This window comes from Syngnathus typhle, unplaced genomic scaffold (genome assembly GCF_033458585.1).
Source record: "Syngnathus typhle isolate RoL2023-S1 ecotype Sweden unplaced genomic scaffold, RoL_Styp_1.0 HiC_scaffold_115, whole genome shotgun sequence".
Taxonomy (NCBI): Eukaryota; Metazoa; Chordata; class Actinopteri; order Syngnathiformes; family Syngnathidae; genus Syngnathus; species Syngnathus typhle.
Genome location: NW_026872021.1, coordinates 219584 through 231815, shown reverse-complemented (window position 1 = coordinate 231815; position 12232 = coordinate 219584). Strand labels below are relative to the sequence as shown.

General features: G+C 50.1%; 3 protein-coding genes across 5 annotated transcripts; 1 reads left to right on the top strand and 2 right to left on the bottom strand.

Annotated features, from left to right (window-relative positions):
* Positions 1-593: 593 nt before the first annotated feature.
* LOC133148563 (cGMP-dependent protein kinase 1-like) lies at positions 594-6207 on the bottom strand. Of its 3 annotated transcripts, XM_061271605.1 has the most exons (20): positions 5955-6207; positions 5710-5851; positions 5401-5467; positions 5203-5302; positions 5024-5137; positions 4793-4898; positions 4662-4725; positions 4509-4586; positions 4266-4360; positions 4113-4181; positions 3809-3883; positions 3641-3737; positions 3433-3572; positions 2539-2628; positions 2267-2408; positions 2015-2178; positions 1807-1929; positions 1427-1489; positions 1289-1355; positions 594-954 (listed from the first exon to the last, which is right to left on the bottom strand). In XM_061271605.1, the coding sequence occupies exons 1-20, from the start codon at positions 6190-6192 to the stop codon at positions 856-858; spliced, it is 2133 nt and encodes a 710-aa protein (XP_061127589.1). In that variant the 5' UTR covers positions 6193-6207; the 3' UTR covers positions 594-855. The 3 variants fall into 3 exon arrangements, with proteins under 3 accessions (XP_061127589.1, XP_061127590.1, XP_061127591.1); XM_061271606.1 differs by lacking the exons at positions 5203-5302; positions 5401-5467; positions 5710-5851; positions 5955-6207 and having other exon boundaries at positions 4793-4860; positions 4949-5029; XM_061271607.1 differs by lacking the exons at positions 4266-4360; positions 4509-4586; positions 4662-4725; ... (4 more) ...; positions 5710-5851; positions 5955-6207 and having other exon boundaries at positions 4175-4181.
* On the bottom strand, positions 6056-9955 carry LOC133148564 (WD repeat domain phosphoinositide-interacting protein 4). Its single transcript, XM_061271608.1, has 11 exons — positions 9882-9955; positions 9712-9816; positions 9547-9652; positions 9370-9464; positions 9214-9293; positions 8929-9137; positions 8738-8839; positions 8513-8658; positions 8237-8436; positions 6730-6844; positions 6056-6195 (listed from the first exon to the last, which is right to left on the bottom strand). The coding sequence occupies exons 1-9, from the start codon at positions 9937-9939 to the stop codon at positions 8327-8329; spliced, it is 1011 nt and encodes a 336-aa protein (XP_061127592.1). The 5' UTR covers positions 9940-9955; the 3' UTR covers positions 6056-6195; positions 6730-6844; positions 8237-8326.
* Positions 7118-8157, top strand: LOC133148565 (EKC/KEOPS complex subunit LAGE3-like). The gene is made up of 3 exons (XM_061271609.1): positions 7118-7274; positions 7461-7589; positions 7665-8157. Exons 1-3 carry the CDS (start codon positions 7231-7233, stop codon positions 7867-7869), a joined length of 378 nt encoding a protein of 125 aa, XP_061127593.1. The 5' UTR covers positions 7118-7230; the 3' UTR covers positions 7870-8157.
* Positions 9956-12232: the final 2277 nt, after the last annotated feature.

Genomic DNA, 12232 nt, shown 5'->3' with positions numbered 1-12232 from the left:
TAACTGCGTAGCTAAATTCCCTTGTCTCCTAAACATACGCATGGGTCACTGTTTATCTTGGAAATTGGCCGCACATTGCTGCAGGCCGCATTTTGTGTGTGTCGCTGGAATTACCAAAGCCGTGTGTTATTATTTAATAAATGCACCCTGTGTTCTATTTCCTGTCTTACAGTCTTAAGTCACCGAAGCGGAATCCAAATGTGAGAGACCTCCTCTGCTTGCGGTTGGAAGTCACGTTATGAAGACGTCACAGCTTGGCTTTGGCCAATTGATCCCTCAGCTCCAGCCAGGCGAGGGTGGAATAGCTGCAACTGATACTGAGTCCGACGTCAGCGCCACATATACTCCCTGAGTCGACAGCGGCGGGGGCCGAAGATTTCGATGCATTTAATGATTTGGAGTGACACGGATGTTTTGATCAACGTGTTATTTATGTTATATTTATTTGAATAACTGTTCATTTTACGTCAGTTCCTCGTTTGTGTTTATGTAACGTTACAATACCGTATGCGTATCGTTTAGGCTGTTGTTGCCTATTCGTGTCTGTTCTTGATGTTGGATTTTATCGAATTAAGTTCCGCCAAACATGCGACTTACGTTTTTTTTCTTTTTTATTATGCATTTTATGGCTGTTGTTGCGACTTGTACTCCTGAGCGACGGAAAACACTGTAGTTAGCAATCAGTAGACCAGCTTAAAAAAAATGTATGTTGATGTAACAGAACATATGTCTATACACGCGGTTGAAATGAAAGAGTGGGTTGTTAACACAAATGAACATTGAAATATTAAACATTTCTTTGAAGTTATGGACCTTGTGCGTTCTCCATTGAGCCTCTGACCTGGCCAAGCTGTTTCAGAACTCCAGGTCCCAGCCTGACTCGTCATCAGGGGGAGGGCCCTCGGTGTCCAGGGGGAAGTCATCAAAGTTGCTGTTGTCCAACGGGCCGTCCACCTGATGGCAAAAGCGTACAGCGCCGCAGAGCAAAACACCTTCAGCGGCGGGCGGTTTGTCACGCTCGGCATGCCGCGTCTTTGACGACGTCACAGTTGCTCAGCTGTGATTGGGTTAACTGAACAACCGTGACATTATTTTTCTGCAAGCAGCAGCAAAATGCACAAAGCCCTCCGATGGATCAAAGATTTGGCTGTCGCGTCATATTCTTCGAGCTGACTGCCTCTCGGAGCTCACGTGCAATCTTGGCTGGGGCTACCGTGGCGAGCCCTGCAGACGGCAAAGCGCTTCCAGCCCACGCAACCGAGGTGCCTCTAAAGGGGCGCCAACTCACCCTTGGCATAAAGGGACAGTCCAAGGTTCCCTGGCGGAGGCCATCCCAGTTGAAGCCCTCGAACCACCTGATTGCAGGAAGAAGAGGAGGGACAATGAGGGCGCGGACGACCGCCGGCCTGCACGTTATGTTACTCACTTGTGCTTCTGAATGTCCTTTACGCCGTTCTTCTGGTTCCCGAGACGTTCCGAGGGGTTGTCCCTGACACACACACACGCGCTTGCTTACGACGGCCATATTCAGCACTCGAATTCTATCATCTCCTCTACGTCTGCTCCCTTCTCGCCCAAACAGCTCTGACGTGAGCCGACTGTGAACGAGCCGCAGTCGACACCAACTGGCGCCCCGATGAGCAATTGGACGTCAATCCAAACGGAGCGCGGCGGGCGAGAAGAGCGCCCTAAGTGTGCCTTCTGTGAGCGCACAATTTGGGGCCGCTGCGCAAACTGGCCCTCTTGCGACCCCACCTCTCTTAACTAAGAAGGGCAAATACTTGGTAGCCTTTGCTGGGCCACAACCTGCAGAGTCTCTTGATGAGGTTTGCGGCACTCTTGGTGATCTTTTTGGGGAATTCCACCATGTCGATCCCCCTCAAGATGATGTTGTACGTCTTCATGGGGTCCGAGCCGGAAAACGGCGGACTGCGGGACCGACCGGGAAGGGATCAACGCGCTGCCGAAGCCCGCACGATCACGCCAATGCGCACAAGACCGCCCACCCACCTACCTTCCGCTGAGAAGCTCAAAGACCAGGATCCCCAGGGACCAGCAGTCGGCCGAGCTGTCGTGACCTTTGTTGAGGATGATCTCGGGGGCCACGTACTCGGGGGTCCCGCAGAAGGTCCAGGTCTTCTTCCCCAAGCCCACCTTCTTAGCGAAGCCAAAATCCACCTAGCGGCCGGACGCACGCACGCACGCCCGCGCCGCGCCCTCCGTTAGCGTCACGCCGCCGCTGTTGACGAGCGCCTTGAAGACTCACCAACTTGGCGTAGCCTCTGTGGTCAAGGATGATATTCTCCGGCTTGAGGTCTCGGTAGATGATCCCTTTACAGTGGAGCTCCGCCAGAGCCTCGATAACGCACGTCGTGTAGAATCTTGTGGTCCCGTCGTCAAAGGAGCCCCTGGTGGCACAGAAAGGGACAGCACGCTTGCGACGTCGGCGTTTGGGCCCATCTTTGTGACTTTCAAAGAACGCGGCCGGCGGTGCCTTCGCACACAGCGACAACGTGCTCATCCCGACCCGACACCCACCTGTCTCTTAAGAGCGTCCACAGCTCTCCGCCAAGACAAACCTCTAGCAGCATATACAAGTATTTGGGGTCCCGGAAGGTGCGGTACAACCTGCGGACAGGGACGCATTACTGTGCTTCAGAACAGCTGGCGGTGGCCACTTATGAGTAGGGGTGTGACGATGCATCGATATAATGCTCTACGATTTGTTGGCATCGATGCTAAACGTAAACATCGATCTATATCGCCCGTTTTTGACCTCAGACATTAGACGCGACTTTATTTTGAAATCCAGTTCATTGTTGCTTGCTTCCTCTTTCCGGGAGCAGCGCGCGGCGTGTTGTGTTGTGAGCAGAGCAGGCACGTGAAAGGGGAGCCGACAACTACGCGGCTCCTGGGCTGGTGCTATGGCTAGTGTCCAAGAAGACAAGGACATTCGTTCCCCTTTGGGCTTCAAGTCATTCATTTGGAAGCACTTTGTAATTTCCTAAATAAAGAGTTTGCAGTACCTTGTTGATTTTGCGTATGAATTGTTATAAATCAGGATATTGTTCTATATTTATCGTAGAGCACTATATCGTGATGTATCGTGAATGAATCACAGCAGGCTTTAAGATATGAATTGTTATAAATCAGGATATTGTTCTATATCGATCGTAGAGCACTATACCGTGATGTATCGTGAATGAATCACAGCAGGCTTTAAGATATCGGCAAATATCGTATCGTGGTTCTTTGTATCGATATATCGTATCGTGACAAAACCCGCGATTTACACCCCTACTTATGAGGGGAAAAGAAACAATGGGCTTGAGGCCGCTGGCACGCGGGCACCTCAAACCTGCGCTTGGCACCCCACGAGCTGGACTTGTACTTTGCCTGCTTTGGACATGAACGGAGGGACTAAACAGTGACCTGATGATGAAGGGGCTGTTGACTTCCATCATGATGCGGCGTTCCGACAGGATGTGCTCCTGCTGCCTGGTGTCCAGAATGTGGCGCTTCTTCAACACTTTGAGGGCGAAGGAGCGCCCAGCGTCTCTCTTGAGCTGCACCTGAAGGCGACGCGGCCACACGTCACCACGCGTCGGCACCACGGCCGCCGGCGCGGGGACCCACCCACCAGCTCCACGCGGCTGAAGCCACCCATGCCCAAGGTGCAGACCACGGCAAGGTCGTCGAGCGTCACGCCGGAGAAGAAGTCGTCCTCAGCCGGGCACCTGCGCACATGCGTTAGTGCATCGTTGCCTCGACGTCAATAGAGAGTTCGTCGGCGATGTACACCACTTACTTGGCTTTGACGTGCTCGTCGTCTCCCTGCTGGCGGTCCACTTCCTCTAAGCCGCCGATCAGCTGCTTGAAGGACCTGCGGAACAAAGGAGAGTGCCGTGAGGCAGCATGAACCCGACTGAGGAGCGGCCTCACTCCTTCAGATGATGTGGAAAACACACAAGGACGCCAAAGACTCTGTTTTTTAGGACTCTAAATATTCTTTTGATTTTGCTTTGTGTCGAGCAAGTTTCTGCAAGTTTCTGCCGCATTTGCTTCCGTGAAGGCATGACAGTGGCTGCTGGGATAAACAATGACTACTCAGCCATGCACGATGTTTGCCTTGTCTGATGTGAAAGGATGGAACGTGGGAGGAGGCCGTACGCACATCTTCCCTACGAGACAGGAAAGGCAGCACGTTAAATGGATGGCGGGAAGGCACGGGCGACGGCGACGTGAACGGCGTAGCGCGCTTTCACCCTTTCAGCGCTTGCTCGCCAAACCAGTCGCCTTTGGACAGCGTCTTCACCGGCACCTGCTGACCACTGGGGGCGGTCTGCTGCCACACCGTCACCTGCACATGCTCACAAGTGAGATTTTGCACGAAGGAAGCCAAAAGTCATACCTTGTGAGGCCGTGCAAAGTAAAAGTGAGCAGACTTTGCCCAATCCACTTTGGCAGCGCACCTTACGGGCAGGCACGGAACGAGTAGAAAAGCTCACCTGCCCTTCACTGATAATGAAGAAGGTGTCTCCCGTGGCGCCCTGCCGGATGATGTAGTCGCCATTGCTATAGTGAGTCTGATGTGCGCAGACACACACACACGGGGGGTCAGATGACCAGAGAGTGACACGTGCAGGCGGGTCTGGACTCACCTCCTCCAGAACATCAGCCAGCTTGCTGAGAACGTCCTCTGGAAGGGCCTGGAAGGACGGAACGCTAGCGACAGGGAGACGCCACGTCATTTGGACGTCAGGCTGCTGCCATGTCACGACGTCAAGGTTACCTGCGCAGGAAGTCCGTGTACTGGGAATGCTTGATGAGGCCGGTCCTCATCATAATGGTCTGAAAGCCCTGGCGATCAATGGCCCACAACTTGATGTCGGTCAGAGCTGCACACACGCACATGTGCATGCGCGCACACGCACGCACGCACACGCACACACACACGCTGGAAGATGACGCCTGGACTCCGGTCCTAGCTTCAGGGGGCGCTGTCGTGTGCACTGTGGTGTACCCGTCACTGTAGCCGTGCGCGTGCAGTTGTACAAGATGGCGAGCTCGCCAAAGACTTTGCCGGGGCCGATGGTGCACAGCTTTTTGCCTTCTTTGCTCACCTCCACCATGCCCTCTGTGGACGGACGCAAAAGGGAAAACGGGAGCCGTGACTCGGAAGCAAAAGCTGCAGTGACCCACCCTCCAGAACAAAGACGCTAGATCCGTCGTCGCCCTCCTGGATGACGCAGCAGCCTTTGTCCAGGCTGGTGGGCCGCATGCAGTCCAAGATGGTGAGGATCTGGAAACAGGGCGGACGTCAAAGCGTGAGCAAAACAGACGCCAAGTGGGGGGTGAGGGTGGAGGTGTGGTGGGGGGGGGTGGTTGGGGTCTTCTCACCTGTCCATGTTCCAGATGCTTCATGAAGTCATTGTCCATCAGCGCTCTCTGGATCAGCTCGCTGGACCTGCACGCAAACACACCCTGGCTCCAATGGGGCAGGCACCTTTCTCAGGGCCGGCCTTCTCGGTCTCCCACGACCCCGACCGAGAGGCAGCCTCGGCTTGAGGTAGGAAGCGTCGCCTCTGCGCAACACACACTCCTCACGGCTCTTTTTTTTTTTTCACAGCGGAAAGGAATGGTCCGAACCGCAGATGTAACGATTGAAAAGAGTCTGCAAAACACAGAACAAAAATAACATAAGCTCACTCTTTGCTCTTGCAGTAGCTGGTGAGCGTGACGTCGGTGAGTCGGGCAGGATCCAGAGCGCTGGGTTCTGCCGATATGGCCTGTCTCTTGGTGCGCTGAGGCTCATCGAGTGACGGTGCTGGCATTGCTGGAGCGCCACCTGCTGGATGCAACAAAAAAAGGTGAAGAAAATGTTAAAAAAAAACATAACCTCCGCCCGGGCGGACCTCAACAGTTCAGTGACTCAGGAGAACGTTTTGTCACACCTGCGTCGGGTGTCTGTGCAGCGGCAGTATCGTCGGTGCCCGGCATCAAACTACGATGACGGTCCAGCTCGGCCCGCAAATGGCCAATCAGGAGATCTTTGGCATCCAGTTCTGACTCCAGCTCCTCAATCAGCGCGTCTCGCTCCGTCAGCTCCTCAATCTTCCGCTGCAACGCCACCTGCAGGTCACGCAGCATGCCGCCGCCTCTCTTTGTTGCCGCCATCAGCCGAGTGCTCATGCCCTACAAGAAAGAGACTCTTTGTTGCCGCCATCAGCCTAGTGCCCGTGCCCTACAAGGAAGAGACTCGTGTGCAGTCAGACGCGCGCAGACGTGGTTGCACAGGTCAATCCACGGTTTCCATACAAAGGAGCTGATGAGGAGAGCTTAAGTGTGGCTCGGAATAAAACAACTTAGTGTAGGCGCAAAAATAATAATAATGCATTCAATTCATATAGTGTTTTTCAAGGATCCAAAGACGCTTCAATGCTCTGTCTGTTGGTTTTCATTCAGCCTGACCAATTCCGGCTTAAAAACAGCCCAGTTTGGTTCTAAATTGGACCAACCCAAGTACAGTGAAACCTTGGCTTACGAACATCTATGTATACTTGGCAACTTTTTGGGGTCTTGAGATGGTTTTCCCCCTCTGAGTCATTGTCTCCTTTTGTCCTCCCTCTATCGTTCACAGAGTCCTTTGACCATGTGTTGGTTGTTGGGTTTCACTTTCAAAGAGGACTAAGTAAAAAAAAAAGTTTTTTTAAAGAGGACGAAACAAACCTCCTTGTTGTGACTTCAGCACGCTTCTGGAATGAGGATTTGGAAGAATGTTCTGTCGGCGCGTCCTCGGATGAGCTACTCACACGTGCATGCGCACAGGTGACTTTGACAGCTCCTCCTCAGAAAAAAGAGAAAAAAAAGAGCAAAGAATCTGCCACAAATCTTTGCGTTGAAGAAACCGAAGAACTGTGAGCGAAACATTTAGCTTGTGTCAGAAGTCATCAAAGATACAAAGCGTGTATGATTTGGCAAAGGATAAACATATCAACCCACCCCGAACTATAGGCCTGGGACTGAGGTCCGCCACAAGCTCACACAACTTCATAGTACATACATTTGTGGTCGGTCACTCAACCGCGCAGAAGAAATAAATATCCTCCGAACCCGATGGTCGACTTTTGTGCGCTGTCTGCTCTGCCGCTAGGGGGCGGCCGCGCGGGAGGGCGAGCAACGAGTGTGCTCCGATTACTCGGACGAAGAAGGCTTCCGCAGACGAATAACATGGCGGCGCCCGAGAGCGGCGAGCAAGCGAGCCAATTGGAATTGTATCCTTGGATTGCAGTGATGTTGAAGCGTCGAGAGTTCTCTTTGCAGTTTCAGACAAACTAGCAATAAGGTTATCGCGTCTCCGACGTCTCTGGGCCTGATTCTCCGCGAGCGAGCTTGGCTTCTTTCCTGAGCGCTGACGTCGAGTCACTCGCACACGTTTCCTTGACCCTCCCCTTTTCTAGCTCGCTGCAAGTTCCCTTCCAGTCGGCGCGCCAGGCCGCTGTGGCTCTGCGCTCGCTGAGTCCCGACCGCGAGCCCCGGCGAGGAGGCGTCCGCAAGCGGCTGACGCTCGCCGGGAGTGTGCTCAGCGCGTGAGGAGCCTTCGCCCGGCCCCGCTGCCGTCGCCCGCACGCCCACCCGCCAGTGACCTCTTGTGACCTTTTCAGGAAGTGGCGTGCAGAGCAAGCTCGCGTCCTTCGCGTATCCGTCAACTCCTTCCTGGAGCACCTCGGCCTGGTCTTGGAGACCATGCGTGCCTTTCCCGCCGACGTCGGACAGGATCCTCACAACGTTCTTGGTCGTCCACCTTCGATGGACACGCGAGGGCCCGCCTTCATGGAAAACTTCAGCGAGCCGATGCTGCGTTCTTGATTTAAAGTTTTTAGCGTTAAGCATGTTTATCCTTTTTTTTCCTAAGTTGATTTCATCGCGCGCTTGATTACTGGCGTCAGCTATTGCCCAAAATGTCGCCACGAGCTGCTGTAGACGCAAGGCAGCCAAGCCAGCGCTCCGTTGGTTTTGCTCTGACCATTGTGCTCGTCTGCGTTGGGGCAGGGTATTTTTGGTTCTTATTTAAATGTTTTTCCCCTGATCTCACGTGTGCTTCATGTGTAAATGTACGTATCATTTTGCTTTGAATAAAAACAGAAGTCGCCTGCCTTTTTCTTTTTTTTTCTGGTTTGCTTCCTTTGTTCAGTTTGTGTCAAAGTACAAATGAAATCGCAGGGGTGTGACGGACCTGCCGAACCGCAAAAGGTGACACCTGGCTTCACTTGAAGTGTCCTGCCGTTTCTTCCTTGGGTCCTTCCCCGTTTCCTTCCGTCCTGGATCAAAAGTCGTCGTCGTTGCAAATGTCCAAGTAGACGTCAAAGGCTTCTCGGTTGCAGTTTCCGTCGGGCGTGAAGACGTACTTGTGGAAGGTGCCGTCCACGCAGATGGCTGCCATAGAGAGCAAAGGAAATGTTAGAGGCAAAATGTGGCTGGTGCGCAGCAAACGACGACCCCTCCCTCGGACCGATGACGGAGTTGACGTTCTTGGATGTGTTCTTCCCGAAGGCGCAGATGCAGGCGCACTCGGCGGGCACGGTGAAGCTGGCCAGCGACCACTGGCTGTCCACGTACTGGCCGATGACGGGGCCCACCTTGCCCACGCGCGCCAACCTGGCAGGCGCACACGCACGTTGAAGAGGGAGTGGGCGAGGGAGCGGGGCGGCGGCCTTACGCGGAGCGGCGGTCTTACGCGGAGCGGCGGTTAAGTTTGGTGTCTTTCAGGGCGAAGATGTGGACCGTCCCTTTGTCACTGGATGCGCACAAGAAGGACGAGTCGTGACTGAAGTTGAGGCTGTGCAGGTGCGGGGAGGGGACATGGTCAGCGGTGAGCAAACCTACAATTAAAAAAAATAATAATAATAAGGGGGGGGGCACGCTTACCAGTAGAGCGTGGCGGGGTCGGTGCCTCGCCGCAGCTCCACCAGTTTGTCGCGGCTGCTGGTGTCAAAGAGGCGTATGAGCGTCCCCTTGCGAGAGGCCGAGGCGGCCACGCTTCCCGGCTGGTTGAGCGCCAGGCAGGCGATCTCGCTCTGGTGCGCGTTGATGGTGAACGGCGCCGACGACGTCCCGGGCTTGCTGTTGGACAGGTCCTGGAGGGCGGGAGCGGACTAATGACGGCGACGCAGGCTCTCCCACGTACGCTTGGAAGTGTGAGGGGCAATTTACCGCCAGCTGCAGACTTCCACATTTGTGTCCCGGGAAAACCAGCAGCTGCTTGTCCAGACTCGGACACAAGTCGCACAGACCTGGTGGAAAAGCAGACGCTAATAAAAGGAAGCCGCGCGACTGACTGGCCGAGCGCTCGCTGGCTCACTCGCTCACCTTTGGGGTTGTCGCGCGTATCAAACTCAAAGAGCTTGAGCGGCTTGTCGGGAAAGCTGTACAAATAGATCCTGTTCTTCAACACCATGACAATCCTGGGAGGAGGCAGCCCGCCAATTTGTTTGCTTTCAACGTTTGCGCTCCTCTCGGCCAGTTTAGCGAGCCGCCGCCACTCACTTGTCGTGTCGCATCCGGACCGCCAGCACCGGCTTGGTGAAGGTGAACTCCAGGACCAGCTTGTCTTTGGCGTCTCGGGAATCGCACGCGTCATCCCAGATCAGCACTGAAAAGTCACACCGGTTGGCTTCATGGTCGTGCTCGCCCAATTCAAAAGGCACCCACCGGATATCTCAGAGAACTTGGGGCTGACTCCGCCCCCGACCACGGCCAGCAGGTTGGAGCGATGCAGCATGGAGCACGACGCCACGCTGCCCACCTGCTCGTGATCTGCAAAGCAGACGGCGGGCCACGTTAGCAGGCGCCCGGCCAGCGCCGAGCAGCAAGACGCTCACCCAAGTGGCCCTTCTCCATCAAAGGCTCCACATTGTAAATGCGCACACCAGACTCCATGGAGCAGCAGAAACAACCTAAAAGCAAAGCAACGACTGTCACATCTCCAATCCGGTCATGCATTTTCAACATGGCGTGTGGCGTTCAGGACTCTCGGCCTAAATTGTCAGTCTGTGGGAATGGCCCGTTGTCTACTTGGTTTCCAGTCCTTGCCCAAAGCAGCCGGGCTAGGCTACAGCGATACCTGTTCTGCGGATGGACGAGTAGGGGGCACACTGCAAACGATTTTGGAGCGATCTGGCAAAAAATGCCCGTCGCATGTTGATCAAATTTTCTTTGAAACATTGCTCGTGCCTGCAAAGACTGGCTGGAAGCGCGTTACGATTTATAGACCAGAAATAGACGTCTAAAATAGGTTGATTTTTAGATCTAAAATAGGTTGATATATAAGACCTAAAATAGACGCCTAAATTAGGTTGATTTATAGACCCTTAGGTTGATTTATAGACCTAAAGTAGACGCTTAAAATAGGTTTATTTTTAGATCTAAAATAGGTTGATATATAGACCTAAAATAGACGATTTATAGACCAGAAATAGACGTCTAAAATAGGTTGATTTTTAGATCTAAAATAGGTTGATATATAGACCTAAAATAGACGATTTATAGACCAGAAAAAGACGTCTAAAATAGGTTGATTTTTAGATCTAAAATAGGTTGATATATAGACCTAAAATAGACGCCTAAATTAGGTTGATTTATAGACCCTTAGGTTGATTTATAGACCTAAAGTAGACGTTTAAAATAGGTTTATTTTTTGAGATCTAAAATAGGTTGATATACAGACCTAAAATAGACGATTTATAGACCAGAAATAGACGTCTAAAATAGGTTGATTTTTAGATCTAAAATAGGTTGATATATAGACCTAAAATAGACGCCTAAATTAGGTTGATTTATAGACCCTTAGGTTGATTTATAGACCTAAAGTAGATAATTAAAATAGGTTGATTTATAGACCAGAAATAGACGTCTAAAATAGGTTGATTTTTAGATCTAAAATAGGTTGATATATAGACCTAAAATAGACGCCTAAATTAGGTTGATTTATAGACCCTTAGGTTGATTTATAGACCTAAAGTAGACGTTTAAAATAGATCTAAAATAGGTTGATTTATAGACCAGAAATAGACGTCTAAAATAGGTTGATTTTTAGATCTAAAATAGGTTGATATATAGACCTAAAATAGACGCCTAAATTAGGTTGATTTATAGACCTAAAGTAGATGTTCAAAATAGGTTTATTTATATATCTAAAATAGGTTGATTTATAGACCAGAAATAGACGTCTAAAATAGGTTGATTTTTTAGATCTAAAATAGGTTGATATATAGACCTAAAATATACGCCTAGATTAGGTTGATTTATAGACCTAACGTAGACGTTTAAAATAGGTTTAATTATAGATCTCAAATAGACCAGAAATAGACGTCTAAAAAAGGTTGATTTTTAGATCTAAAATAGGTTGATATATAGACCTAAAATAGACGATTTATAGACCAGAAATAGACGTCTAAAATAGGTTGATTTTTAGATCTAAAATAGGTTGATATATAGACCTAAAATAGACGCCTAAATTAGGTTGATTTATAGACCCTTAGGTTGATTTATAGACCTAAAGTAGACGTTTAAAATAGATCTAAAATAGGTTGATTTATAGACCAGAAATAGACGTCTAAAATAGGTTGATTTTTAGATCTAAAATAGGTTGATATATAGACCTAAAATAGACGCCTAAATTAGGTTGATTTATAGACCCTTAGGTTGATTTATAGACCTAAAGTAAACGTTTAAAATAGATCTAAAATAGGTTGATTTATAGACCAGAAATAGACGTCTAAAATAGGTTGATTTTTAGATCTAAAATAGGTTGATATATAGACCTAAAATAGACGCCTAAGTTAGGTGTATTTATAGACCCTTAGGTTGATTTATAGACCTAAAGTAGACGTTTAAAATAGGTTTAATTATAGATCTGAAATAGACCAGAAATAGACGTCTAAAATAGGTTGATTTTTAGATCTAAAATAGGTTGATATATAGACCTAAAATAGACGATTTATAGATCAGAAATATACGTCTAAAATAGGTTGATTTTTAGATCTGAAATAGGTTGACATATAGACCTAAAATACATGCCTAAATTAGGTTGATTTATAGACCCTTAGGTTGATTTATAGACCTAAAGTAGACGTTTAAAATAGGTTGATTTTTAGATCTAAAATAGGTTGATATATAGACCTAAAATAGACGATTTATAGACCAGAAATAGACGTCTAAAATAGGTTGATTT

Excerpts from the sequence above, each read along its gene's own strand:
- LOC133148565 (XM_061271609.1), top strand. The coding sequence starts at position 7,231 with ATGGCGGCGCCCGAGAGCGGCGAGCAAGCGAGCCAATTGGAATT. Across the intron at positions 7,275-7,460 it reads CAAGCGAGCCAATTGGAATT|CTCGCTGCAAGTTCCCTTCC; the intron begins GTATCCTTGGAT and ends CCCCTTTTCTAG. Across the intron at positions 7,590-7,664 it reads GCCGGGAGTGTGCTCAGCGC|GAAGTGGCGTGCAGAGCAAG; the intron begins GTGAGGAGCCTT and ends TGACCTTTTCAG.
- LOC133148564 (XM_061271608.1), bottom strand. The coding sequence starts at position 9,939 with ATGGAGTCTGGTGTGCGCATTTACAATGTGGAGCCTTTGATGGAGAAG. Across the intron at positions 9,817-9,881 it reads GATGGAGAAGGGCCACTTGG|ATCACGAGCAGGTGGGCAGC; the intron begins GTGAGCGTCTTG and ends TCTGCTTTGCAG. Across the intron at positions 9,294-9,369 it reads TACGCGCGACAACCCCAAAG|GTCTGTGCGACTTGTGTCCG; the intron begins GTGAGCGAGTGA and ends CTTTTCCACCAG.
- LOC133148563 (XM_061271605.1), bottom strand. The coding sequence starts at position 6,192 with ATGAGCACTCGGCTGATGGCGGCAACAAAGAGAGGCGGCGGCATGCTG. Across the intron at positions 1,490-1,806 it reads CTCATCAAGAGACTCTGCAG|GGACAACCCCTCGGAACGTC; the intron begins GTTGTGGCCCAG and ends TGTGTGTGTCAG. Across the intron at positions 1,356-1,426 it reads AAGGACATTCAGAAGCACAA|GTGGTTCGAGGGCTTCAACT; the intron begins GTGAGTAACATA and ends TCCTGCAATCAG.